Here is a 27,709-nt window from a genome sequence, read left to right as displayed (position 1 = left end):
CCTACAATCTGTCTGGATGTCCCAAAGCTCTTAAATTCAACATGTTCCTCTGACCATAACCCCAGACTTGCTTGTGTTTTTGTATTCCTTTAGTGAAATGAAACTGTCTGCTACTAGCTCCTGTGACCAGAAACTTGAGTGTTCTCTTCAACACCTCCCTCACTGGCAAATCCATCACTAAAGTCTGCTCTGCCTAAGGCTCTCTGGGGCCCACTCACCCACTTCCCTCCCTGCCACGCTCTAGTGTGGGTCCTCTCTCCAGTTCCTGCCTGGAACATTACAAAGTGCTTCTCTTTAGCCTGTTCCCATCTTGTTCTTCTCACTGACATAGGGTGATTCCCCCCCTCCCTGCAGTATACATATTGGTTTGCTTTTCCACAAAATTGGGACCATAGTACCTAATGAATTTTATGTCCATTTTTTCCCCATAATGTAAATTTTGCATTATTCTATATGCTCTGAAAACTTTTCATAACTGCAACTGTCTACTGCAGCTGGGGGTGAGCCACAATTTATTCTATCATTTCCTTAGGTTGTTTCCAGGCTTTTTTGCTCTTATAAACAATGCTGTGATGTATCTATATGGTCCTTTCAAAATGCAAATCTGGTCATGTCACTCTCTTGCTTAGAATCTGTCAGTGCCTCCCTGTCAAGGAAGGTCAGTGTACTCTGACTCCTTGATAAGGCCCATAAGGCCTTTCATTTGGGACCTGCCTACCTTCCTCATGTCCTCTCCCACCCACAACCCAAACTCTAGCTTTTCCTTTACTTGCAGTCCAAATGTGAGCCACCTTGATTTTTTTTGCTTTTGCTTCTTTCTGTGTAACATCTCTCCCTTGTATTCCCACAATAGTCTGCTGCCCATGTTCAGATTCTCATCATTCCTTATCTATAATGATGCCCAAAGATGATATCCAATAAAACCAGAGTGGTCTTTGGGACACAGGTAGCCAGTCCACTGACAGGTTAAGATTTTCAAGATGGTCCAGTCCAGCCTCCAGGTGCCTACTCAGAACTTTCAAATCTTGAAGTGATTCCTGCACCTGTGGTGAGATGTGAAGGTGGAAGCAGGACAGTGGAGTCAAGGTTAGGCTGGCCTGCTCTTTCTTTGGTGAACTACGATGTTTAGAGGGGCCAGCAGTCCTGACAGGATCCACTTGTAGAATAGAGTGCCCAGCCATCCTTCATTCTCCCATTCCTAGGAGTACCTAGTGGCAGTCTAAATGGTATGGCCAACTATTATGCCTGTGGGCCAAGGGCAGTCCACCATGTTTTGTACCTCCCATGAACTAAGTGGTTTTATGTTTTTAAGTTGATTGAAAAAAAAAAAAAAGGAAAATAATTGGATATTGTGACATGTGAAAATATATGAAATTTAAATTTCCTTAAAAAAATCTGTGTCCATAAATAAAGCTTTATTGGAACACGGTCATTCTCTTTTATTTATGTATTGTCTTTGGCTGCTATTGTGCCATGATGTAAGAGCTGAGTAGTTATGACAGATTGTTTGGCCTGTGAGCATAAAACATTTACTCTCTGGCCTTTTAGCGCTTTGCCGAGCCCATATCTAGACAGTACTGCAATGTGGTCAGGGAGGTAGGAGACAGATCAGAAGAATACTCTGAAAGATGAAATGAGAAGGTTTCAAGAAGGAAGCTTGTTCATAGGGCAGCAAGGACCAAATATATGAAGACTCAACATGAAGGAGTCCCTCCACCCACTCTTTGAAAATGACTATGTAAGAGACAGAATCTGATTTTAAAAACTTCACATTTTATTTTCCAGAATATGGTCATTTGTCGAGTTGAAGGCATGGAGCTTAGGGGCTGTTCTGATAGACTCTGAACAAAGAGCCTCCCCTCCGCCCCCCAAGCACTTTTAATGACTGGCTTATCATTCTCTATACAAGACATTTCATCATCAGAGCTGAAGATGCTAACAACAGTGGTAACTTTACAAATTCTGAGAAAAGGCCTATAGAGGCAAAAATGTAAGCGTTTTTTTTTTTTTTTTTTTTTACTAAATTGGTGTAGTATACCCTTAAAATGACATATTCACAAACAGAAGTTAGAGAAAGAGAAATAAAAATGCACTTATGAATTTTCTTCTTGCCACCTGAGTTAAATTCAGGTCTCCTTTCCTACCGAATGCAGAAAAGACAAGGCAGCTCCACTGGTGTTGTTACAGATCACTAGATGTTAGAAACTGTTTCCTCTGAAGAGAATGTACTTATTTTTAAGTTAGTAGCACACTTAACATATAACCAACCTAAAGTTAGAAAAGCCACTTTTTTTGAAGGCACAGTTTGTTTCCAGCTTGACTGTGGAAATAAGAACCTGTCCTATAGACACTATCTGGTAAGAAGGGTGAGTTCACTGCTCTTGTCTGTGGTAACAAAGCTCACCCACAGCCAACTCCAGCCTGGGCACCTTGGAGCGCCTCCATGAGATAGGTATGTCATCTAGTCTAGAGGGTAGAATGTTCTTTTTGATCATAATCATCATGTGCAAAGATTCTGGAGGCTCTATGTTTCCCTTTGTTCTCTGAAAATGCAAACAACTTTGCTTAATAAAGTAGAATCGGTAACTGGTCCTTTATGGGCATGTGAGCAGGAGTGAAGACCCAGCAGAAAGAAGCTGGTGGCCAGCATCTAGCTTGGAGAGTCCCTTGGCCAGGGCCCTAGAATAAAAGGGTCTAAACAAGAGTGGATTAAATATACGTCTAATGTGTCAGAAGACAATTTCTAGAAAAGTAACGGTGCTTTCCTTTCATATGCTTGGGGGTGGGTAAAGAAAGGGGGGGGCAACTGGCTTCAATTATCTAACAAAAGACAGGGAAGGGGCAAAATATTCAGTGCCACTTCGCCTCAGGTCACTGAAACCACTAATCTCATTATACAAATGGAAGACTGTGGAAGAGAATGTTTGTGGCCTTTACATGTATTTATTTGAAAAATTAAGTTTAGGCCTGAGGTATAATGACTAATCTCCATGAGTCTCTGCCTGATGAACAGAAACATCTATGATGACATACATGGAAGGTGTTAGAAAAAAATCGGAAACAATTAGGAGTGTAAATATACACACAGGCTGCTCTGCATTCTGGCCTCATGCTTGTCAGCAGCCTTTTTGCTGAAAGTTCTCTGAACTCATTTTATCTGGGCTAGGTATATGTTTAAAATTTTTCCTTTTACCACTGATCAATTGAGTGATCAGCTCATCTGATAAACATCTAATTTGACCACCTCTGTGTTCTCATGTGCTGGGATATTCATAATGATGTTGCTCAGACTCCATGAGGTGGCTGGAACGTGACAAAGTTCTATCTGCCAATGGAAGCTGTGTTTTTAGGAATATCATGCAGGGATGGAACTTCTACAAATGAACTGCTACATAAATACTTTGCTGTAGCACTTCAGAGATTTCCTTTGCTTTAAGGGACTTTGTTTATAGGCTCCAGAACCAAACTGGTGAATGTCACACAGACAGTGCCATGTGTCAAGGTGAAGCACACTATTATATTATAAAGTTTCTGACCTAACTGATCTTATTAAAATCAGCCCCTCTCACCATCTTTTAAAAGTTTAATTAATTTGCTTTTTAAAAAGACAAGGGTCTTATAGCTTCAATTATTCTGTTGGAGACACCAACACCGAGACAGTAATCTAATTACAGAAGTCAATTTTAATTAATGTCACTTTACCAAAAAAAGAATCACTTAAAAGCATTAATTAAAATTTATTTCTGTAATCAGATTAATGTCTTTGTGTAGAACAAGCTGGGCCACTTAAAATGATAATGTCTGGGCTTTTTTTTTTTTTTTTAAAGCTAAGTCATTCTATGCAAGTCAGCATCGTATGTGGAGTATCAGTCCTCAAACTGGGTGGCAAAGAACCAAGTGATGAGTCAAGTCATCTTGCAAGAAGAAGAATGGATAGGAATCTTAGGCAGGTCAGGGGACCCCAGGCACTGAATAAACACTGCCATCCCCAAGGCTGGGTCAAGGTGCTCCCAGAGGGGAGGAGCACACAGTGTAGGCATGGTCTGTAAGATGCTCCATTCCCACAAACTGTAGAGGGCCCCCAATTGGCTAGCTGGATAGACTTGAGGCAGTGCTGCATCTGTCCCTAACCTCAGACAGCGACTTAGAAGTGAGAGTGCACGGGGAAGCAGGGCTGAGCCGATTCCCTGCATATTTCCAGGCATCACAGAGAGCAGGAGGATCTGAACACCTCCTATTAAAATGCATGCCAAGGATGGAGGCCAGGAGGGAAAGGTGACACTTGTCAACCAAACAGCAAATGCTGATACTTTCCATTTCTGAACACTAATTCTTTTAGGGTGTTGAGAGGATCACAATCTGAATCTAACACTGATCCTTTCCAGGGGGTGGTGGGAGGGTGTGTTGAGAGAATCACAATGTGCTCAGTGTGTGTGTGGGAGTGGGAGGATCGTAAATGGTAAGCCAAGGTGTGGGAAGGACCATCCCCCACAAACAACTGGCTTACACAGTCTCTCAGTGCTCTGACTCACCGTAAGGCCAAGAAATGAGAAATACAGCAAACAGGAACAGAGGTTGGTGGTTCCAAGACTGAAATTCTGCCCACATCTTTCCATATGCTTGTTAAATTGAGAAATGCAACTTTTTCGTTCTCATTCTGGCATGGTAACCAAACGCCCAAGGTACTCAAGGCCATGCTACTGTGCTCAGACTACAGCTCTGAGCATTCAGTTCAGAGAATCAAGAGATGATGGCTCTAAAAAAAGTGGGACAGACACTTCTCCTAACAACATCTCCTAGGACCCACTCTATAATTATAACATTTGCAAACACATGGTACATTACATACTAAAACAACATAAATGAAACTTTGGGGACTTTAAAAGATCTTTCGGCTCTTTTCATCACAATGGAGTGGAACTCCTTCTCTGTCTTTAAAGTTGCCTAACTTTTCTTTCTGTGCTTTTTATATTGACATCTAATTTGTCCACTTTGGTTGTGAGGCGGTCAAGAATGTCATCTTGCTCCTCAATTTCCGTCTGCATCCCCAGGGCTATGTCCTTCAGCCGGCCTAGTCCCATGGACAGCTCATCTGTGGGAGAGGGAAAGGACACGGGGCTGAGCAAAGTCACAGCATTGCGGCTGCTGTGTGGTCCATGGCAGGTGCTCAGCAATACTTACACTTACAGAGTCCTCCTTCTCATAAGATAGATAAAACTCTAGGGCTTTGGTTACATTTTCCAAAACACATGCAAGTAAAAAGAAAACCTGCTTACTCCATATAAGGCAATTTGCGCTTAATGTTGAAGCCACTCCTCCCCCAGGTGTCAGCCTAAGATAACCACTGTTTGTACAATGCTGTTTATCTTTTTGTGCTTTAAAAAAATGCATCTAGATCATAATTTTCAGCTGCCTCTGAATGTTCTAGTAGATTGCAGCATACTGCAAGATCAGTTAGTACCCAAGGAAAAGAGAAGTACAGAGGGGTCTGGAAAACACACTCCCTTCCCAGACCCCATGATGAGTATCTGTGAGAAGTATATAGGTAACTAATAGCCAGACCCACTGGCTTGTTCTTCAGGAGCAAAAGCCCCATGTTGGTGGGTAAACTCAACATTGCCAGCTTTCCTTGCTTCCATTTCCAGCTCTCTAAAGCTCGATCAAAGCACAGTTCTGGATTAGCAGGTATGAGGATTCCTGTTTGGAAACACATCTGAGAGATGGACCTGGGAAGCCCCTGTCCAAAGGGAGCCCCTGCACCCGGGTTGCTCCTGCCCTAGGATCCCCTCAGAGAAGGCTGCATCCCACCCACCCTTCCACTCTGCAGGTGGCAGGAGAAATAGGGGTGTTATCCCTGCCTTGCCACCTGGGGTACTCTCCCAAAAAACCCATGAAGTGCAAATGTTTCCACTGCACCTGAATGCTGTGAGGTCCTGTCACCTCTGTTACGAAAATTCACATTTTCCCACATTAGTTCATTCTCAGCTACCACTGCTCAGATCCACAAACACATCGATGCTGTATATGTCCTGCGGGTATGACATAACCTGAACCTGGCTGGCACCATTTCCTTCGCTTACTCTGCAGCCAGAAAGAAGACAGTGGACTCTGCACAAGCAGAGGGATCTCTGCAGAGATCCCTGCAGTCCAGGGTTCCCATGTCAAAAGGAACAAAGAGCTGAAGGTCCCTTCAGATATGCCAACTGGGGCAAGACCCAAGGGGACTATGAAGCACACGACTTTTGGCAAAGGTTCAGCACTAGCAATAGGTTACATCACTACTGCTGAAATTCAAGTCCAAACACAAGGGGTCAACGTCCCACTTCTAAGCAGGGCAAGTGCAGTATGGGGAGAAACCCAAGTCAGTCCCATTGGGTCTGAGTTCAAATTCTGACCCCTTTCCTAATCTGTGCTCTGGACTTCCCAGGACTCAGATCATAGCTGAGGGGAATCTCCTTTGAGAGGCAGGTCCCCAGGGAGTGGCTCTGCCACAACTAGCCACTCTGGTGTCAGGTTCCTTCTGAACTCATTCTATTTCCTTCCATACGCTGTCCTGTGATGAATATTTTCCCTTTGTTTCAAATAATTGTAAAAAATCACTACCACATCTGTTTTTAAGACGGATAACATCTGTAAAGCTGTGGTTGGACTTAACAGTATATGAAGGGAGTATTGGGCAGAGGTGACATAAAGGTGAACTAGGATCAATGCGAACTGAAGGGAGATGCTGGAGGCACTGTGGGGTCCCCTGATGGGGCTGAGCCAACTGCAGAGGTGAGTCTTGACTTCAATATTCTGCCAGGGTGGACTTAGGTAGTATGGCCTCTTCCCGGGATTCATGGCTGTGTGTGTATATGTGTGTGCGTGTGTGTGTATGTACGTATGTGTGCAATGCACAGAGTGGAAATGGGGGCATGCCCAGAGCTGCCCTCTGTCCTTTTACTAGCAGCAGCAGGCCAAGAAAGAACTAGAGGGAAGAGAGAAGAAGAGGTGCTTCATAAGCCTTCTTGTGGCTGAATTAAAGATAAAACATTAAGCAAAGAAAAGTCAGGTTACACAAATACTTGGCCCTAGCACCACAAATCTAAGCAGAATCAAATTTGTTTTTAAAATTGTCCTTAGCTCTATGCTTCTTGAATTTATTGAAACCTTTGATCTTGTATTCCATGGAGAGTGAAACCTATGAGGTCACCCCAAGTGTCAGGGAGTTTGCTGGTTGTTGGGACAGCAAAGAACAAGCAATAAGTATACCGAGATTAAAAAAAAAAAGTATGTAATAGAGTAAAGCCACCCAACAAGGGAGCTGCCGTCAGAAGGGAACTTGCACTAGTCCCTGAGATAAAGGCAGGGGCCAGGGGGTGTGGTAGGAAGGAAGGAGCAAACCTGTGAAGGGCAGCCAGGCACAGCCTGTGTCAGTGGGCCCAATGGCTCCTGAGTGCCACCCTAGCCCTTCTCGGCATGCCACACATGCCTGCCCAGATTACAAAGATCATGCCAATTGCACCCCCTTAGCCACCAGGGATGGGCTGTACTTACCCCTTCTTCCTGCCTCACTCCCTAAACTCTGTACCCTTCCATAGGTCTCCCTCCTCCTCCTCTCTTCAGTTGGCACCAGTGACACCATTTGGGTGGGGAAACCTTCAGTGGGGAAGACTGAGGGCTTCAAGTCCCTTTGTGTGGCTCTGGAGTGGTCACATCCCAGCAGATGCACCTTCTGGCTGAGGCCTTTGGCTCTGGAGGGCAGAGTCCAGAGGACCCAATAAAGAGCTGGCTGCCTGGGGCTTTCCTAGGCTCTGAAGGCAAAGGGCAGGTGGAGTTTGGGATGGAAGCCTGCCTGAATGTGTAGTGTGGAGATGGGCCCTCTCCCCTGCTACCGGCGGGCAGGTTTAGTGCTGACATTCACACCGAGGGAAACTGTGAGCTGTGGGTGGGCGAATTGGTTCTTTTATTGTTCCTGCTTATGTCTATTTTCTACAATTGACATCTTATTTCCATGGAGATTTCTTTTAATGCTCAGGAGGAGACTTCTTTTCCCTGTGTAATTCCATTCTAGCAATCCAGCTACAAAATGCAGCGAAAGATTTACTCATGGGATTATAATGATTTGCTCCCAAAAGGATCATATACAGTAGAGAAGGATGGAAATAACCTAAGCGTCCAAAAGGAGGGGATGGGACTGGTGAAGTGGGGCTTGTCAAAAAAATTTCAAGAAAAAAATTTTAGTGTTCAACACGTAAACGAAAAAGGCAGGATGTAATACTAAATGACCCCCAGTACTGTGACGTTGAATACACACACGTGTACACATGTACATCCAAAGTAGATGATACCAAATCAGTGGCTACCGCTGGACAATAGGCTTCTAAGTGTTTATTTCCTCATGGCATTTACCTAACTTCATAATTTTTTTTTTCTCTAACTTCATAATTTTCTACAATGGATCTAAATACTCAGAAACAGGCTAAATGTTGACAAGAAAGTATATGGATTTGTCTAACATGCTGTAATGCTATTTGCTCAGGGCTCTGGAATGGGCACTGCTCTGAGTAAATAAGGGAAGGGGCCCTGAGTGTCCCTCCTGGGGTGGGGCGGGTGGGGGGAGAGGAAGAGGAAGCCTAGGCACAGATGCCCAATGTGCATCACCAGGGGTCTCAGTTTTGTCTCCTACTAGATACCTTTAAGGTAGGGGGAGATTTTACTTTGGATCTCACCCACTTTGCCATCTCCCAACAGTGGTGGGAGACTGATGGAGACCCAGGTAGCCATGGGGGAGGTTCCTGTTCAGGGGGTGAAGGTTGGAGGGGCAGCACATCTGAGACACCACGTAGAATGAACTCATGGAAACCGCTCACACGCCTGCTCCTACTGCCCACACACACTCCTCCACTTGAACTTTAAGTAACTGGCTTCTCTCCCTTCATTCAAAAATGAATCATCGAGTGCTTGCCTACTAGGCCAGGGTAAAGTGATGACAATATAGAAATAGTCCTGTGTTCCCTGGAATTTACAGTGTGGTTGGGAAGACACCAGACGAGCCAGCAGATACAGAACTAAGACAGGGCACAGCACGTTAAAGCCAGGCCCACAGCATGAGAAGGAGCCGGCCTGCAAACAGCGGGGAAGGACACTCCAGGCAGAGGCAGGAAGGCAGTTGGAGCCACAAGTGACAAGGGCAGGAGGGGTGGAGAGGCAGATGGGGCAAGAGGCTGGGCAAAGGACACAGAATTCAAGGAGCCTGGCTGTGTGGCCAGTGTCTGCTGCAGTGGCCACATGAGTGGCCAACTCTTACAGACCAGGCAGTTCCCTATGGGATTTATGGTGTTGCTCATCTAACCCTCTCCCCAATCCTCAGAGACAGGTTCTGTTCCTGTGCCTGGTGTACAGGGGAGATGATGGTGATGGGGTATTCTCAATGCTGCACTGTGTGGCCTCCCAGGGACTCCTAGTCCCTGTGGCTGTCATAGCCCAGATGAGAGGTAAGGATGGACAGAAGTAGACTGACTGCAGAAAGAGAGAGAGAGAGAGAGAGAGCGCGAGGGCGAGGGAGAGAGGGAGAGGGAGGGAGAGGGAGGGAGAGGGAGAGAGAGAGAGAGAGAGAGAGAGAGAGAGAGAAGGCGAAGGAGAGAGAGAGAGAGAGAGGAGAGAGTGTGAGGGGGAGAGGGAGAGGGAGAGGGAGAGGGAGAGAGAGGTGAGATAGCTATGACTCACATCTCATATTGGATTTGACATGTAGGGAAGAAGTGGCAGATACCACATTTTGGTCCTGAGAAACTGGTGGTTACTGGTGTACTGGCTGGGCCCAGCACAAGCTGTCTGGAAGACAAGTGTTCTGAATAAGTGACCTGAGGAGGAGGCTGGTGTAGCTAGCCTTCCGGTCTTACCTAGATTACTGTCTATCTTCTGGTGATAGGCTCGAAGGTGTGGGTTCTTTGGGTAAGCCTCAGTACTCGCAGCAGGACCAGCCCCTCCAGGGATGGAGTCTGAGTTTGGAAAGAAACACCAGGAGAACGGTTAACTAACATGTCTTGAAATACTGCTTCACAAAATTAATCTTTTTTTTTTTTTAAGATTATTTGAGAGAGAGAGCATGCGAGAACAAGTGGGGGAGGGGCAGAGAGGAGAGACAGAATCCCAAGTGGATTCCACGCCATCCACATAAAACATGATGTGGGGCTTGAACTCATGAACTGTGAGATGATGACTTGAGCCGAGATCAAGAATCGGATGCTTAACTGACTGCGCCACCCAGGAGCCCCACAAAATTAATCTTAATCTGGAAAACGGGCGGAAGAGATGAGGTCACCCAAAGAGGTGAGTGTGGGGATGGATAAGGTGCATGAGGGAGGAGCACTGGGCAGGCTTGTGGGGCAGGGAGAGGAGCCTGGCGGGGGGGCAGCCCTTTTGGAGATCAAAGACCCTCAACCTACAGTTACCCGGTTAGACAGACCCTGGACACGAGCCGGGGAAAGGAACAGAGACTCATACAAGTAATGAGACATCACTAGAACTACAACAATGCAAAACTACTTGGGGTTGTGAACAAGGTCTACAAGACGAGGCTTAAAACTCAAAATAGCAGGGTGCCTGGGTGGTTCAGTTGGTTAAGTGTCAGCCTTCACAGCTCAGGTCATGATCTCATGGTTCATGAGTTTGAGCCCCACATCGGGCTCTCTGCTGTATGCACAGAGCCCACTTCAGATCCTCCATAACCCCCTCTTTGTAGCCCTTCCCTGCTGTGCACACACTCTTTCTCTATCAAAATAAATAAATAAATAAAAACTTAAAAAAAAAAAAACTTTAATTAAAAAAATCAAAATAGCTATGTTGTAGAAATGGGATTGTGGATGACTTCTCTTCCTGAAATGTATTTCTATGCTGTCTTTTCACTTCAAATAAAACAAGCAAAAAGAAATGCCAATAATGCACATTTGCCCCAAATCTTCCTTTAACTGCAGTTTCTGAATGCACACAGAAAAGCCCTATTATCCCAGTTTATATCTTCTGGGGAAACTTCTCTTTCTAGACTTAGTGTATTTCCTCTAGCACAATCTACTGATATGCATGGTATCCTTTTTTTCTTTTTGACTCTTAGGTTACTACACACAATACAAATTAAAACTCCCTTTAATGCCTTAAAATTGTATCTTTTGGGTGCAGGGTTCCTTTTCTACTTCTTCAGGGTATATTAAGCTTGGACTTTCCGTGGGCCTTACACATTTTAGTTTTTTTTTTTCTCTCATGTCTCCCATGGCTTTTGCCTTTCCACACTGAACTGTGTTGATGTCCATCTTTCCTGACCCCCAAGCTCTGCTTTCATCAGGCTTCTTCTTAGCTGTGTCAACCAAGAGTAGTGGGTTCCGGAGTGTCCACCATGAGCCCTGCTTTCCTTGAAGGTAGCACAGGAAGCATCTGGTTTCTAGCATGCTCCAATGTGCCTGGACTTCTAAGGGTCCACAGGGACTCCCAGGAGGCCTAAATTCCTTTCCAGATAAGGGGTATTGTGTTTCTGGGACTATCATGTGATAACAAGGCACTAGGACATCAAATACAATCGATCTTGCACGCCTGTTCATGCTGCTGCTTCTCCGCCCACTTGGGCTTAGGAGCTACACGAGTCTCCTTGTGTTGAGCAACAACTACCACAGACTTATCCTTCAGTTCTGGGAGTCAGAAGTCCAGTAATGGGTCACACTGGGCTATAACTGAGGTGTCAACAGATTTGTGCTCCTCCTGGAAGCTCTTGGGGAAAATGTGATTCTTAGCCTTTTCCAGCTTCTAGAGGTTGCCTGCATTCATTAGCAGCTGGTCCCTCCCTGCATTTTCTGAGCTAGCAGCCAAGCATCTTCCAGTTTTTGACAATCTCTCCTCTGCCTCCCTTTCCACTTATAAAGGGCCTTTGTGATTACACTGGGCCCAGCCGGTTAACTCAGGAATAGTTTCCTGTCTCAAGATCAGCTGATTAGCAACTGTAATTCCTTTTTTGTCATATAACCAGATATATTCATTGGGTGTGGAGACTGGGACATGGGCATCTTTGGGGGGCTATTCCCCTTACCACAAGGGCTTTCCTACAGTTTTATTTTCTCTGCTGGAGGAGCTTGGAGCTACACAGGGTAGGAACTAATGGTGGGCAGGCTCATTTTCAAGGGACACAGGCCCCTACTTCCTTATTTCACCCTCCACAGAGTGAGGGATGAGCTATGCCTTAACACACACTTCCAGCCCCCTGGGAGTGGCACTGGGTCCCTAACAACCTTTACCCATGACAGCAGCTGGGGTTTCTGCTGCCCCCAATCCACCAGGACCAACACTAAATCCAGAGGTCTCCCCACAGAATCCAAGTGTGGCCAAGCACTGGTCCCCACTGACCTGAATCATTCAGCTTCCTGAGGTTTGGGTGGCTGGCCTGGTACTGTGCCTCCTGTTCCTTACTGGTACTTATGGCTTCTTTCAATCTTTGGATAAAAGTCAAGAAAAGAGAAAACTTAGAGAAAATACCTATGACAGTGTAGTTAGTCTTTTCAAGCAATGCCTGTGGGCAAAAAGCAAATGCCACCTCTGACCAAAGCAGGGATATTCATCAGCAGCTCCTGGCAGTCCTGCCAGCAGCACAGCGAGCTTTTGAGACACCTGCTTTAGAAGAACGGCATCTGGTTAGGTGGCCCTCACTCAGGAAAATGAGAATCCCAGGACCAGGGGGAAGAGAAGCACACGAAAAGACCAAATGGATATCTTCAGACTAGGGGTCAGCAAACCATGACCCATGGGCCAAATCTGGCCCACCACCTGTTTTTGCACAGCCACTGGCAGAGAGCAGCCTTTATAGATGACCACTGGCAATGGATTATATGACAGAGAACACTAACTTTGAACCTCCATCAATAATTTCATTCTCCCCATTAGATCTGTTACAAAGAATCATACTCAATTATTATTTTCATTTTTTGAATTCTGTCACTAAAAAAAATTTTTTTGTTATATAAATCCCTACAAAATATCTTTGATTTTGCTTCCTGGCCCGCAAAGCTCAGTCTACCGACTCCTGCTACAGATAGGGACTTCTCTCGGTATGTTGGAGATCCTCACACTGTGCCTGACACCCTGCTGAAACCCTGCAGGCATGACAGGGACTCTCCCTCCCCTAAACCTGAGCCTTCTGCATAGTCTGCTCTTCTCTACCCTGCTGACCGGCAGCCTGGCCACTTCATCAGCCGTGCTGGGAACCAACCATTCTCCACGTAGGCCCTTTCTCTGTACAGCTCCACTCCCAGCAAGCCATGCAAACATCTTCTGGATCCCCTAGAGATCCCCCAAATCTGGCCCCTCCTTCTGGCTTGTCTCTTTATCCTTATATGGATGAGCCTCCCACCTTTCCAATCCTTATCCAAAGATGCCGGGCATCTTTCTGACATAGCCTGCATGAACCTCTCTGGTGAAAGTCTTTAATGGCTCCCCACCAGAGCAAGCCTGGACCTCATCGGGCTAAAGGCTCTGTAGGTGCTCAGTGCTTCAGCAATGTAGAGAACAGAGCAGAGCCTCCTGAAATCTGAGGATTTCATTACTCAGAAGCAGTGACTGGAGGTCTAGAACACACAGCTGGTTTCTATAAGCACAATTGTGAGCCCCATGTATGGCCAGGCCAGTGCAAGTGGGAGGTGTTTGCAGCTGAGCCCACCTGGCTACTGCCAGCCTATATACCGCAAAGCTGACTTCTTTCCTATGTACTCATATATACATGGTAGTAACACTTAAATGATCAAAACTTGGCTTCTTTGTGAAAAATGGCTCCTCGCACAAAAGCCAATTCTAGGGATAGTGACAGAAATGCTAAGGAAGAGAAGAAAGAAGTCTAAAAAGAGTGGTGGCTCTTGGTTAGAAACCAAGTCTTAAATAAGCTAGAGTTTTACATTTAGGGAGTGGTTGAATCTATGATCTGAACGGACCTCCCCAGGAGCTTTAAATGGAAATGGGAAGCAGTAGCTTATGAAGCTTTATCAGCAAGAACAAAAATGGCTTAACGAAAAACAAATACAACTTAGAAACCAAAGGGTTTGGGTGATAAGGATATACACAGGAAAACAAGTGACTTGACAGAAGTCTGAAGAGAAGAAAGTTCTTTTGAAAGCTTTCATATGAGAATATCCCTGCATTTATGGAATAGGGGTTTTTTGACAGAATCACAGATTTAACTTATTTTATAGAAACAATTACACATTATAGTGATTTTTGAAAAGTTAGGGGTGTAGGAGCTCACGGATACCTTTGCAGCCCAGGCTTCAATGTCAAGAGCCTGCTGGGCTCCCGCTCTAGAAACAGCCAGTATCATCCCTCATCCCAGCTTCTCTTGTGCTTAGACTGTCATGTGTCTGCCACTTTCCCCTCCTTTAACTGGCAAGCTCCCGTGCAATCCTGAGTCCATGTAAAAGGTTGGTGCCTCAGTTCCCAGGGCCAAGCCCCCCTCCTGTGGGCCTCCGCTGCATCACTGATCACCTGCCTCCTCTGCACCTTCCAACAGACTGACCTCTCTCCTGCAGCTTTGTCTTCTAGGACAGGCACTGGCCTGCAAAGCATGAGTGCTTGGCACCCATGAAGGAAGGAACCCGTGTAAGGCCACTGGATGAGCCTCTCCAACAAAGCTGCATGGATACCTTCAATGCACATTTGGGGAGCAGGTGAACTAGAGTCAGTCGCTTCATTTAAGAGATTTCCTTTCCTGCATTTACTAAAGAATGGCAAGAACGCAACAGTTGACTAGAGCTGATCTCTGGACAGAAGGCCAGATGTGGCAGGTGACATCAGGCACTCAGAGGCTCACCTTCCTGAAGTAACTCTGGCTGCTTCACTACTGGGACATCTCTGTCAGGAAGACCTCCAGTTTTCAAGATGCTCCCCGCAAAAGTTAAGTTGCCTTAGGAGCCCCAGGACTTTAAAGGCTTTTATGGCGTGACTAGGGCCAGGTGGGTGGATGCGGGGGTGGGGCACAAGTCCTAAGAAGCCTTTGGGAAGTGGCATGTGGGACACAGGAAAGCACCAATCACAAACCTGTCAGCTTCCCACTTCTCCCAGGGCTGGCTCTGCTGCTGAGCTCATGTGAGGTACAGAGGTCTTAGTCCAAAGCAAACAGACATTTAAACTTCCTACGTAACACAGAAACTCAAAAAGGAGGGCACAAAACATCGTTCTGATTTGTGTACTGCAAACCAAACCAAACCAAACCCAAAAAAAACACCATTAAAAAAAAATACACAAATAAAAAATGCCAGAAACTATGCCAGTTGGTGGAAAAAAAGTGACAGAGATTTGACAGGGTCAACCTGGAAAATTGGGGATGGGTGGGGATTATAACTGAACCACAAACAAACCCTCATGACCTTGGCTAGTGTATCCACAGGAAACAGCCTCTGGGGCCCCCACCAATCACCTTCTCCAGAAGTCCCGACAACTCGCCTGCTTGGTCTTTCTGCTACAACCCCCACCCCCATTCCTTCACCTGCATTTGTTTCTCCCCAGCGCTACTGTGAGCTGGAAATAGTTTCCTAATTTCTTCTCTACCATACCTATGTCCTAATCTGGGTGGTGGTTACATAGATATACATACAGGTAAACAGTGACCTGTTTAGTGGAAGTGTAAACACAGTTAAGATGTGTGTATTGTACTGTACATCAGGTATATATTTTTTAAAACATTTTATTTTTGAGAGAGGGAGAGAGAAGGAGAGAATGAGCGGGGGAGGGGCAGAGAGAGAGGGAGACAAATTATCCAAAGCAGGCTCTGAGCTGACAGCAGAGTCAGATGTGGGGATCGAACTCACAAACCTCGAGATCATGACGTGAGCTGAAGTCAGACACTAAACTGACTGAGTCACCTAGGTGCCGCAGGTATGCATTTTTTTTTTAAAGTTTATTATTTTGAGAGACAGTGCAAGTGGGGGAGGAGGAGGGATGGAGGAAAAGGGGGAGGGAGGGAGAGAGAGAGAGAAACAGAGAGAGAGAGAGACAGAGACAGAGAGAGAGAGAATCCTAAGTAGGTTCCCCACGGTCAGTGCAGAGCCTGACGTGGGGTTTGAACTCATGAATTGCCAGATCATGATCTGAGCCTAAGTCAGATGCTTAACCAGCTAAGCCATCCAACTTACTCTTAAGTAAGAGTTGGACAACTCTTGACTTTGGCTCAGATAATGATCTCGCGGTTCATTAAGTTCAAGCCCTGCACTGGGCTCTGCGCTGACAGTGTAGAGACTGCTTGGGATTTTCTCTGCCTCTCTCTCTGCTTCTCCCCTGTTTGCACTCTCCTTCTCTCTCTCTCAAAACAAATAAACTTAAAAAAAATTTATCTTAAAAAATCGCTCTGTATTCCAGATTAAAAAAAATTTTTTTTAATTTATTTTAGAGAGAGTGCCAGAGCTGAGAAGGGGGCAGAGGGAGAGAGAATCTTAAGTAGGCTCCACGTTCAGTACTGACCCTGACATGGGGCTCGATCCCGTGACCCTGGGATCATGACCTGAGCTGAAATCAAGAGTAGGACACTCAACTGACTGAGCCACCCAGGTGCTCCTGTATTCCAGATTTGAAAGATAAACAGAGAGACATGGCTATGAAACCTGTACATTAATGTTACATCAAACGTTTCTCTGGGTTAAATGGAAATAGGGTACACAACCAAATGAACACTGTCATTGCCACTATGAAAACACTGAAGAAGGGAAAAACAAAGTTTTGGGGTTTCATGCTATAGCAGGTAAGGTACAGATTTTTCTATAATGACTATATTGTTCTATAACAAAAAGTAGATACAATGGTCTGAGAAATGAACAGTAGTAATCTATGTCAATAGAAACCTTGACTCTTAACTTCATACGTGTGATATTTAAATACCTGCCAAAATCTTATGTATGATTTATTATACCTCTAACTGAAAATTTTGAGAAAAATAATTTCTAATTTTAAAATAAAAATTAATGGTGGGGTGCCCGGGTGGCACAGTCAGTTAAGCACCAAGTTTGGCTCAGGTCATGATCTCACTGTTCATGAGTTCAAGCCCTGTATTGGGCTCTGCACTGATAGCCTAGAGCCTGGAGCCTGCTTCAGATCCTGTGTCTGTCTGTCTGTGTCTCTCTCTCTCTCCCTGCCCCTCCCCTGCTCGCACTCGGTCTCTTAAAATACACATTAAAAAATAAAATAAAATAAAATAAAATAAAATAAAATAAAATAAAATAAAACAAAAATTAATGGCCAGACTGAATTAGATATGGAAATGTTAAATATAAAGACTTTTTTTATTTTGAGAGAGAGAGAGAAAGAGAGAGAGACAGAGAGGGGCAGAGGGAGAGACAAAATCCTAAGCAGGCACTGTATTGTCAGCACTGAGCCCAAAGTGGGGCTTGATCTCACAATCTGTGAGATCATGACCTGAGCTGAAATCGAGTCAGATGCTTAACCAACTGAGCCACCCAGGCGCCTCTAAAGACTTTTTAAGGTACACCTGGCTGGCTTAGTCGAAAGAGCATGTGACTCTTGATCTCGGGGTTGTGAGTTCAAGCCCCGTGTTGGGGATAGAGATTACTTAAAAATAAAATCTTAAAACAAAAAAAAATTCTGGAGTGCCTGGCTAAGTCGGTAGACATGTGGCTCTTGATCTCAGGATACTGAGTTCAAGCCCCATGTTAGGTATGGAGCCTATTTAAAAAAAAAAAAAAAAAAAAAAAAAAAGACTTTATAAAGAATTTAAAAAATTCTGTGAAATGAATCACATTTATACTGATTAAGCTTTTTGAGGTGAACATTCTTTCAACTTATAATTACTGGAGCAGAAATTTAATTTTATTGGAGACCCAATTTATGCAGACCGGATGTCAATCAAATGAACATAATCAGAAGCCCTAGAGAAATGTTTGTTTCAAAATGTGTGAAGAAAGGGGCACCTGAGTGGCTCAGTTGGTTAAGTAGCCAACTTCGGCTTGGGTCATGTTCTCACAGTCCATGAGTTTGAGCCCTGCTTTGGGATCTGTGCTCACAGCTCAGAGCCTGGAGCCTGCTTCAGATTCTGTGTCTTCTTCTCTCTCTGCTCCTCCCCTGCTTGTGCTCTCTCTCTCTCAAAAAGAAATAAACTTAAAAAAATTCAAAGCGTGTGAAGACAAATCCCTCACAATTGGTAACTTACCAAGACCTTGGATCCCTTTAAGGCACTAGAAGTGGCTTGGAAATCTTGACTATTTGCACTAAACCCCACTTTCAGCTGCTTCATATCGGGATGGCTAAAGATCCACTCACCTGCTACTGGCCTGGGGGGTGAGGGGTCCATTCTGCTCTGGTGGTGTCTCTGTTGGTTTGGATTTGAAGTAATTGACAAGCCCCCCAAACATGCTCTTAATGCTGTTAATGTGCTTCTGGCTGGTCTTCAAATCTTGATCCATCTTGTCCACCATCTTCTCTGTGCGTTCTAAGACGCCTCGCTGACGGACGAGCTCCTGGGGAAAACAAGAGGTGATGGCATTATATTATACCATTTTGTAATTTTCCCCTCTCTGCAGAGGACCACACACAGCAGGTTTGTCACAAACCCTCAGTGAGCACATATAGGCACAGACGCGGTCATTTGTGAAGAGCACGTTATCCTTTCCGACAACACATTCCTTTTCCTGCCCTTCCCTGTCCTGCCTCTACCTGCTTTCTTTCATATTTGCTCCTGAGTTCTTTTTCCCTCCTGCCCATATAATGCTGGCTCACAGGACCATGTTAACATGGATGAAGGGTGCTGGCAGGGGCCAGAGTGCAGGGCCTGGACGGGCAGCACACTTTCTAGCCCTCCCCCTTTCCTGGCCCCCATAACCCTGTAACTTTACAGGCTTTGACCTGGCCCTGCCATTGGCCTATGGCTCTTATACTCCCCCTTTTCACATATGGGATTTCTACTGGGACACTGGAGTCACCTGGCCCTGGCCATGTCTTAAAATTATTTCACAGGCTAGGTTCTGGGTCCTTTCTGGGCCCTGTTATTATCTGATTCCAACTTATCCATAGTTTCAGCTTCAAAACTTAAAACAAATGTGACTCTGCCCCAGGGCCTTTTACATGCTACTTTCTTTCCCTGTAATGGTCTTCATCCAGATACTGGTATGGCTCTATTCATTTAATTCAGGTCTCTGCTCAGAGGCCATTCCTCAGAGAAGTTTCCCTGAACATCTTCTCTAAAGTAGAACTTCTATCCTCAACCCACCTCTCTACACCCTCAACCTACCTTAGTTTTCTTTACAGCATGCAAGCTCCATGAGACAGGGACCCACTTTTTCACTGGGTCCCCAATGTCTCACCCAGAGTAGCAGCTTGCTGCAGGACTGCCAAATGGATAAGTGAATGACACTCTGTGGCCACAGGGAGAGCCTGGACCATATTCCTCAAGAGCTGATATGATTCTGGTGGTGGATGTGAACTTACCACCTCAGCAACACTAACACCTTCCTTTCTTTGTGCCAAACTTGCTTTGGCCTCTATTTCAGGCCATTCCAGCCATGTTTTCTCTGTGATCTGCCTTTCCAGCCAGAAGACTCTCAAACCTTCCCTGTTTTATTTACTTCCTGAGGCAGCCCCTGCCCTCTTTTAACCCTGCATCTGCTGTGGTTCAGCAGTTATATTAGCTATGGCAGGTAATCCTAAGAGATTTCTCTCTTAATATCTAAAAACAGAGTCCTGAGCAAAATTTTTTTAACATTTATTCATTTTTGATAGACAGAGTGGGGAGTGGGAGAGGGGCAGAGAGAGAGGGAGACACAGAATCCAAAGCAGGCTGCAGGCTCTGAGCTGTCAGCACAGAACCCAATGCAGGGCTCAAACCCATGAACCATGAGATCATGAACTGAGCCAAAGTTGGACGCTTAACCGACTGAGCCATGCAGGCAGTTGGAACTGAACTCCTGTTGGAAATAAACATATAACTTCTAAGCTTTAGGCAGTTGGAACTGAACTCTTGTTGGAAATAAACATAACTTCTAAGCTTTACAGCTTTGAACATTTATTTTTCACCAGCTCATGAAACATGTCTGAAGAAACCATCAGATTTTTTTTTTAAGCAAAAGGAAAACTCTTTTCTGGACTGTGGTCAAATCTTATGAGGGCTCATTTTTAGAAAGAATAAAAAACAACAAAAAACAAAAAACCCCCAGAGCAGCTAATTTATCTAGAGTCTCTCCTTCTTCCAACACCTCAGTATTGTTAGCTTCTGTCCGTTCTTTTTATTTTTTTATTTACCCTGAGAGAGGGAGAGAGTGAGCAGGGGGGCAGAGAGAAGGAGAGAGAGAATCCCAAGCAGGCTCTGAGCCATCAGCACAGAGTCCAATGTGGGGCTCAAATTCATGTGAGATCCTGACCTGAGCCAAAACCAAGCATCAGATACTTGACTACCACCCAGGTGCCCCAACTTCTGTCCATTCTAAGGTAAGTCTTTTCTGGAATAAGGCAGAGATGTAAATTAGGATAGAAATGGTTTTCTCCAGCATTCACAGGTTTTTTGAATTGATGTATTGCTCATAGTCCAGTCCCACTAGCCTATTTTTCCCACTGCAGAAGATAAAGCATGTGCCAGGAGGTGGCCTGGCAACTGGGGGTGGGAGTGCTGGTCAGGACTCTGTTGTACTAGGAGGCAGGTCCTTGGCCTCCCTGACAGTGAGGTCTCTTGTGGTGGCTCATCTCACCAACCACTTGCCCTCTCGCCTCAGCCTCCCGACCTCAATTTGGAGAGTGGCAGCAGTGACCAACAGCTGACAAAATCTTCCCCAGTTCACAGTGAGACCTTATTTCCTTCTGTTCACAACTGACACAGTCTCTCAAAAACTCCGAGTCTGTGCCACTGTGCTGACTTGGTAAGGAAACCAAATGTCTTACTTAGATGTTATGATCGAAGTGAAGAGAAATCCATGAGGTGGCCTGTCTTGCTGTGAGGCTGGAAGGCCAGTGAAGTGAGAGCTATTCTGGTCTCTGGAAGTGTCTGTGAACTGGAAGCTGGTGTTCACCAAAGGTGATCTTCTGATCAGGAGGCCAGGAGAGGAGGAACTTCTGCTAAACTCCTCCTGAGGCCGAGGAAAGGACCAGGCTCCAAGTGCTTATGACCTAGTTCTAACTAAAGAGAAAGAAGGGCTTGGCAGAGCAATCAGGAATGCCAGGACAGAAAGGACGAGCTAGGTAGACCCCGCACCAGCCATTATGAAGGCAGGCCTCAAACACTCCAGTCTCCAGACATCCTCCTATCCCCTAAAAGGGGGGCCATGTCCTATCATCATTGCTCCCTTTGAGAATGGAGGTCATCGAGAGACAAGGGTGGCTATGGGGGGAGGGGGCGGAGCTTAAGAGAATGGCCTCAGTGTAAGGGTATGCATGCAAAGCTCAGATGTCAGCATTACAGGTGACCCACCCTCCTCCCCAGCCCTGAGCTCCAATAGGAGTTTTCTCTTTTTTATTATTTTTAAATTTATATTCAAGTTGGTTAGCATATAGTGCAACAATGATTTCAGAAGTAGATTCCAATGATTCATCCCCTATGCAAAATACCCAGTGCTCATCCCAACAAGTGTCTTCCTTAATGCCCCTTACCCATTTAACCCATTCCTCTTCCCAGAACCCCTCCAGCAACCCTCAGTTTGTTTTCTGTATTTAAGAGTCTCTTATGTTTTGTCATCCTCCCTGTTTTTATATTATTTTTGTTTCCCTTCCCTTATGTTCATCTGTTTTGTATCTTAAATTCCTCATATGAGTGAAGTCATATGACACTTGTCTTTCTCTAATTTCGCTTAGCATAATATTCTCCAGTTCCATCCATGTAGTTGCAAATGGCAAGACTTCATTCTTTTTGATTGCTGAGTAATACTCCATTGTATATATATACCACATCTTCTTCAACCATTCATCCATCGATGGACATTTGGGCTCTTTCCATATTTTGGCTATTGTCAGCAGCACTGCTATAAACATTGGGGTGAGTGTGCCCCTTTGAAACAGCACACCTGTATCCCTCGAATAAATACCTAGTAGTGCAATTGCTGGATCGTAGGGTAGTTCTATTTTTAATTTTTTGAGGAACTTCCGTACTGTTTTTCCAGAGTGGCTGCACCAGTTTGCATTCCCAACCAAAAGGAGTTTTTTAAAGTTAAACTAGAAAAAAAAAATGGTCAGAGAAAAGATCTGGTTGGGCCAATGGTACTATGCTGAGGGACAGCACAGAGACAGGGATGTCTCAATTTCCCCTTTGGTTTGTGGCTCTTATCAAACAGGGATTCCTGATACAGCAAGAGGAAGCAAAAGACAGCTGAAGACCCTGTGAGGGCATACTCTGTCCTATATGAGGCAACTTCTTGCCAGATGGGTTATGTCCCAGCTGTGAGGGTGTGAACACGTCACACAATCCTTGCTGATAGAAAACACACACAGACAGGGGTCCTGCAAGATATCCACCAACAGATATTACTCTCTGCTAGCCACAGTTCCAGGTGCTAGGGATTCAGGGGTGAACTAATCAGCCCCAGATCTCTGCCCTGACAGAGCTTACAGTCTCGGTGGAGGGCACAGAGTCAAGTTCAATTTGACTTTTCATTGGTTGACGACACTGCAGTGCTGAGAAACCAGAGAAAGCAAGCTTACAGTCTCTCGGGGTAGGCAGAAAGAAAGCTATCCTACACACACATGATGGCCGCTCTGCCAGGGTAGGCCCCTCACAGTGACTCCTTGCCTGACTTAAGGGGGGGGTGGGTGGTTAGGGAAGCTCCCTGATGAAGCGACATTGAAGGGGAAACTGAAAGTTGAAGTTAGGGAGGCAAAGGGTTGGGATGTGGCAAGAGATTCTGGGCAGTGGGGAAGCCCAGAGCAGCAGGGCCAGCTGGGGGAGCTGAGAGAGGAGGAGAAATGTGAGCATGAGGTGAGGGAGTAGGAAGGATGCCAGGCAGGACCCAGCAGGCATCACAGAGGGCAGCAGTGACCACTAGATCCCAACTGCAATTCACAGCTGATGCATCTCATAAGGTCAGTCGGGTCTAGTTGTCCTCCTGACCAGGTCAGGTCCTGAGGTTCTGAGGGAAAATATCAGTACTAAGGTCCTTGTATTGAACTTGTAATTAAACTCTGGTATCGAGGGGCAGCTGGGTAGCTTAGTTGGTTGAACGTCCAACTCTTCGTTTTGGCTCAGATCACGATCTCATGGTTCATGAGACTGAGCCCTGCATTGGGTTCTGTGCTGACAGTGCAGAGCCTTCTTGGAATTCTCTCTCTCTGCCCCTCCCTCACCTCTCTCTCAAAATAAATAAATAAACTTAAAAAAAAAAAACAACCAACAACTCAGGGGGCACCTGGGTGGCTCAGTCAGTTGAGCATCCAACTTCAGCTCAGGTCACGATCTTGCAGTTCATGAGATCGAGCCCCACACCAGGCTCTCTGCTGTCAACACAAAGCCCACTTTGGCTACTCCGTCCCCCTCTCTCTGCCCCTCCCCCACCTTGAAAATAAATAAACATTAAAAAAAGAAAAAATAAACTCAGATATTGAATGATAAGTAGGTGGAAATCAATCTGGAATCAATAAGCTGAATCTAGAAACTTGAAATTCATCTCCATTATGTCACTTCCTTTCCAGTGGAACACACACATACACAAGAGCTGGTGGGGACACATGAGCATGGAACATGCTCAAAGTGGGGCCCCGTCTTACTGCAGTACTATTGAGTGGATATGAAAACACAAACCTAGTCTTAGATTGTATGAAAATCCAAGGGCAAAGGTGGAGACGCTGGTGCTCCCCACCGCATGTGTGCAGGCTGACTGGGGGCCCACACTAAAGGACTAACTCAGCAGGCCTGCGCTGTCTACACCCTGCATGTTCTAAAGAAAGGCCTTGCCTGGCTCCCTGCCCCAATAAAAGTATCTTTATTTACCTGAGTCCTTAGGGTAGGCCAAATAGTTTATGCTAACAATGTGATTTATGATGGGGGCTTTCAGCCACATGCTTGACCTCTGGAGGGGTTAAACACTCAGGTCTGCCAGTCAGGCAAGTGGTCAGCCATGCCTACATGGTTGTGTGATGGCCTACCAAACACCACTTCCATTCCATTGATGTTACTGCGCCAGCCTTCAGGCTCTGGTCTAACATTTATTGCTGGACTCCCCTGAAATGAGATCCCAGGTTTCACAAAACTACACAGGAGCATGCTCAGCTGCCAGAGGGAACAAGGAACACCCTAGGCAGGCATGTCTCCACAGGCTTGCCCAAAGGTGCAAACAACCCAAATGGCTATCACTAGGGGACTGGCTACATAAATACAAGTCATTCATTCAGTAGAATATGAAACAGCTATTTGAAAAAAAAAAAGAGCAGTGCATTATAGATAGCTGGGGAATAACCTCCAAGCCTATTAAGAAACACACAGACTAAAATATACAGAATGTGTCTGCTTAAGTCAAAATTATTAAAAAAAAAAAAAAGTGGGGTGCCTGGGTGGCTCAGTCAGTTGAGCATCTGACTTTTGGTTTTAGTTCAGGTCATGATCTCACAGTTGGTGAGTCCGAGCCTTACATCGGGCTCTGTGCTGACAGTGTGGAGCCTGCCTTGGATTCTCTCTCTCTCCCCCCCCCTCTCTCTGCCCCTCCCACATCTCTCTCAAAGTAAATAAATAAATAAATAAATAAATAAATAAATAAATAAATGGAAAGGACTATAGATATGTCTCTAGAGATAGAATACCTCCACAAGGACACTGAAGGAATTGATAGTAACTGGTGGCTGTGGGGGCAGAGGAGTCGGAGGAAATTTCAGTCTTCTGTGTGTTCTAAATTTTAAACTATGTGACTGGATATTGCTTCATAATAGCTAAACCATAGATAAAGAAAAGAATAAATAAATTATGCCTGCAACACAGAAGAATTGCTGAGTGGCCTACCAGCCTCTCTATGGTTCTGGACTGTGCCTACCAGGCCAGTTGAGTACAACCTGCTCTGCTCTAATTCTGGCCCCTGGTGGTCATGACCTGTGGCTAGACTCCTTGTGAGAAACAAACCTTGTCAGGTTTCATAGGAGGAGGGCAGCTCTCCTTCTCTAGAGCTGACCAGACTCAGTAATTTTCCTACTTCAGCCAACCTGGGATGATGTCTTCCCAACCTAATATTTGCAAACTCTTAATCCTCTATAAGAACCTATCATGTTTTGGCATGGCTCAGCACAGGGGCTCTATGTTGGGAGGTTAGCAGGTGACTTGGGTCGGCTGGGAGCCACAATGTACACTCAGTGGCAGGAAGAGCTTACCAGCCCCAGCCCCATTCCCATTCTGACTGGAATCAAAGAGTGATTCAAAGGCAGTCTGGAGAGTACAGAGTGGGGTGGGGAGGGGGAGCTGACCATTCCAGCCTCCCAAGGCCTCTGATAATTAAGAACTGACTCAATCCTGGAAAAATTCAGTGTCACTATACTGATGGCAGTGCCTGTCTGTCACCTACCCAGTCATGATCATAATGTACCTCTCAGAGCAATGCCAACTTGGCTCAGTCCAAGCCTCACAAGCCTGAGGTGCCACTCTGCCTCTGTTCTCACAGTCCCCTTTACACAAAGAGAAGGACCTTTAGGGGCAGCATGGGGGGGGGGGGCGGTGTCACCACGATCCATGTAAAACCACTCATCTCTATTATGTTCGTGATTCTCCTTCCCTCTGAAGAAAAGACTTTCCTCTGACCACGAAGGCTCCTAGGCTGCCTCCTCTGGGCTCTTTCCTTGAATGCAACCTGTGCATCACTTCCCTACTGGAGCCCAGGAGCTTTGGTGGTGGGCTGGTGCCTTTGCATTGCTCCTCTCTGCCCTAGGAACATCCCTCTTGCTCTTCTTTCTCCCCCTCCTCACTCCTGTCTAAATCGTAGTCTTAAATACCAGATTCAAGTTTATCCTTTGCCATGATTTGTTATCATTCTGATTTCCTATTTCATTTGTTCTCACCGTTTTCAGAGATGTCCCTTCACACAGTTCTTAGTTGGCTTCCTTGGACCTGGGACCCGCAATTAAGTAATTCCTCTAGTAGGGCCCTAAGACCTTAGGCAATCTTCCCAAATCTTAGTCAACATTTTTCATTTAAACTCAAACACAGGAATCTAGTAGATATGAGATATAAAAACTACACCTAAATTTCCTTAAGGAGACCAAAGACAGGAAGATGGGCCAATGAGAGATACTGTAATAGGGAGAAGCAGGGAAGGAAAATAACCAACAAAGTGGCAATGGAGAAATGACCCAGATGACTATTTGAGAAATTAATCAACATACCTCAAACTGCCCAACACTGTAAGTAATCAGGTCAGAATAAACTTTGCCAGAGAAAAGAGTCACAGAGACCCACAGAGGAAGACAACATTTTAGCTTCCAGCACTAAGTTTCAAAGCTACAAGTGCTTAATGGGGTGCTTGGGTGGCTCAGTTGGTTGAATGACTGACTCTTGATTTTGGTTCAGGTCATGGGAAAAACAACAACAACAACAACTACAAATGCTTAAAATTAATCTCAGCTCATATACCAGTGATCTACTATTACATTTTTAAGAACTTAAAAAAAACAAAACAAACAAAACAAAACCCAAATGCTCCAACAAAACCATTTCATTAGTAGGCTAAGGAGAAAATGCGGAGCCTAAGGAAGAACCATTCTCACTTAGGGTCCCTGAAATCTTCTATGGGTGAAAAGAAGAATTGACAAAGGTGAATTGGAGCAATGGACTGTCACAAACCATACACTACCTAGGGCATCTTCATCTGGATTTGGGAAGTAAAGGCAAGGCCCTAGACTCGACCAAACTTGGATTATGGCTTACTCAGCAATTGTCCAGACAGACATCATCATCTCTACTGGCGAAGTGGAGAAGTGCTCAGTGACAGGAAAGAACTCAAGTCCCATTTGCTGACGCTTCACACACCACGCACAATCTTCGCCCATTCTGGGTCACTCAGGGTCTCATGGGTCACTTCAGTCATTCAGGGATGGGTGAAGGGCAGGAAATTATATAAAAGAAACAGAAAATCCATTTCCTTAACCCGAGCTCTGCTAATAACTATGGAAGATTACTGGGGGCAAACTGCCTCTTTCAAGCACTCAAGATACACACCTCTTTGCAAAGTGAACGTTTCTTGACCCCGTGTGACAATTCAGACTGGTAGGGCCGCCCAGCCCTGCCAAAGACTCACCTCGGAAGAGGCGACGCCTATCCTTTCGGACTCGTACATGAGGGACAGGGACCTGTTGGTGCTGGCGGCCGTGGCTTCGGCCCTGCGCATCACCTCCTGCCGCAGGTACTGCTGCCTGTCCGTGGGCGCGCCGAGTCCATCGGGGAGGTCATGGTCGTCCTTCCACGGGGCCGGCCGGGAGCCCTCATCCTCTGCGTCGTCGTCGAATGGGTTGTAGCTTTTGGGGTAGGCCGACATGGTGCCGCCGCTCGTCTCGGTCTGGGTAGGAAAGGGAGGTGCGTGGCCAAGGCGAGGAACGGCTTTTGCAGGCCCGCAGGGGTCCAGGCCGCCCTCCCGAGGCCCTCGGGAAGCACCCACCGCTCTGCAGCCCCTAGTCTCCGCGGCCCGAGGTCCAGAGAAGTTCTACGCCCCTCCACCCCACGGTCGCGGAGCGAGCTCCTTCCGCCGGCCTTGCGAGGGAGGCCCCGCCTCCGGAGCTGACCATCTTGCCCGGCGGCTTGGGGGGGGCCACGCCCTGTGTG

General features: G+C 45.8%; 1 protein-coding gene across 1 annotated transcript; it reads right to left on the bottom strand.

Moving 5' to 3' along the window:
- Positions 1-1,753: 1,753 nt before the first annotated feature.
- Positions 1,754-27,709, bottom strand: SNAP29 (synaptosome associated protein 29). The gene is made up of 5 exons (XM_027049744.2): positions 27,189-27,709; positions 18,271-18,467; positions 12,370-12,455; positions 9,882-9,980; positions 1,754-5,092 (listed from the first exon to the last, which is right to left on the bottom strand). The coding sequence occupies exons 1-5, from the start codon at positions 27,423-27,425 to the stop codon at positions 4,935-4,937; spliced, it is 777 nt and encodes a 258-aa protein (XP_026905545.1). The 5' UTR covers positions 27,426-27,709; the 3' UTR covers positions 1,754-4,934.

Source organism: Acinonyx jubatus, chromosome D3 (genome assembly GCF_027475565.1).
Source record: "Acinonyx jubatus isolate Ajub_Pintada_27869175 chromosome D3, VMU_Ajub_asm_v1.0, whole genome shotgun sequence".
Taxonomy (NCBI): domain Eukaryota; kingdom Metazoa; phylum Chordata; class Mammalia; order Carnivora; family Felidae; genus Acinonyx; species Acinonyx jubatus.
The sequence above is the reverse complement of the archived record's forward strand: the minus strand, read 5'-3'. Positions and strand labels throughout refer to the sequence as shown.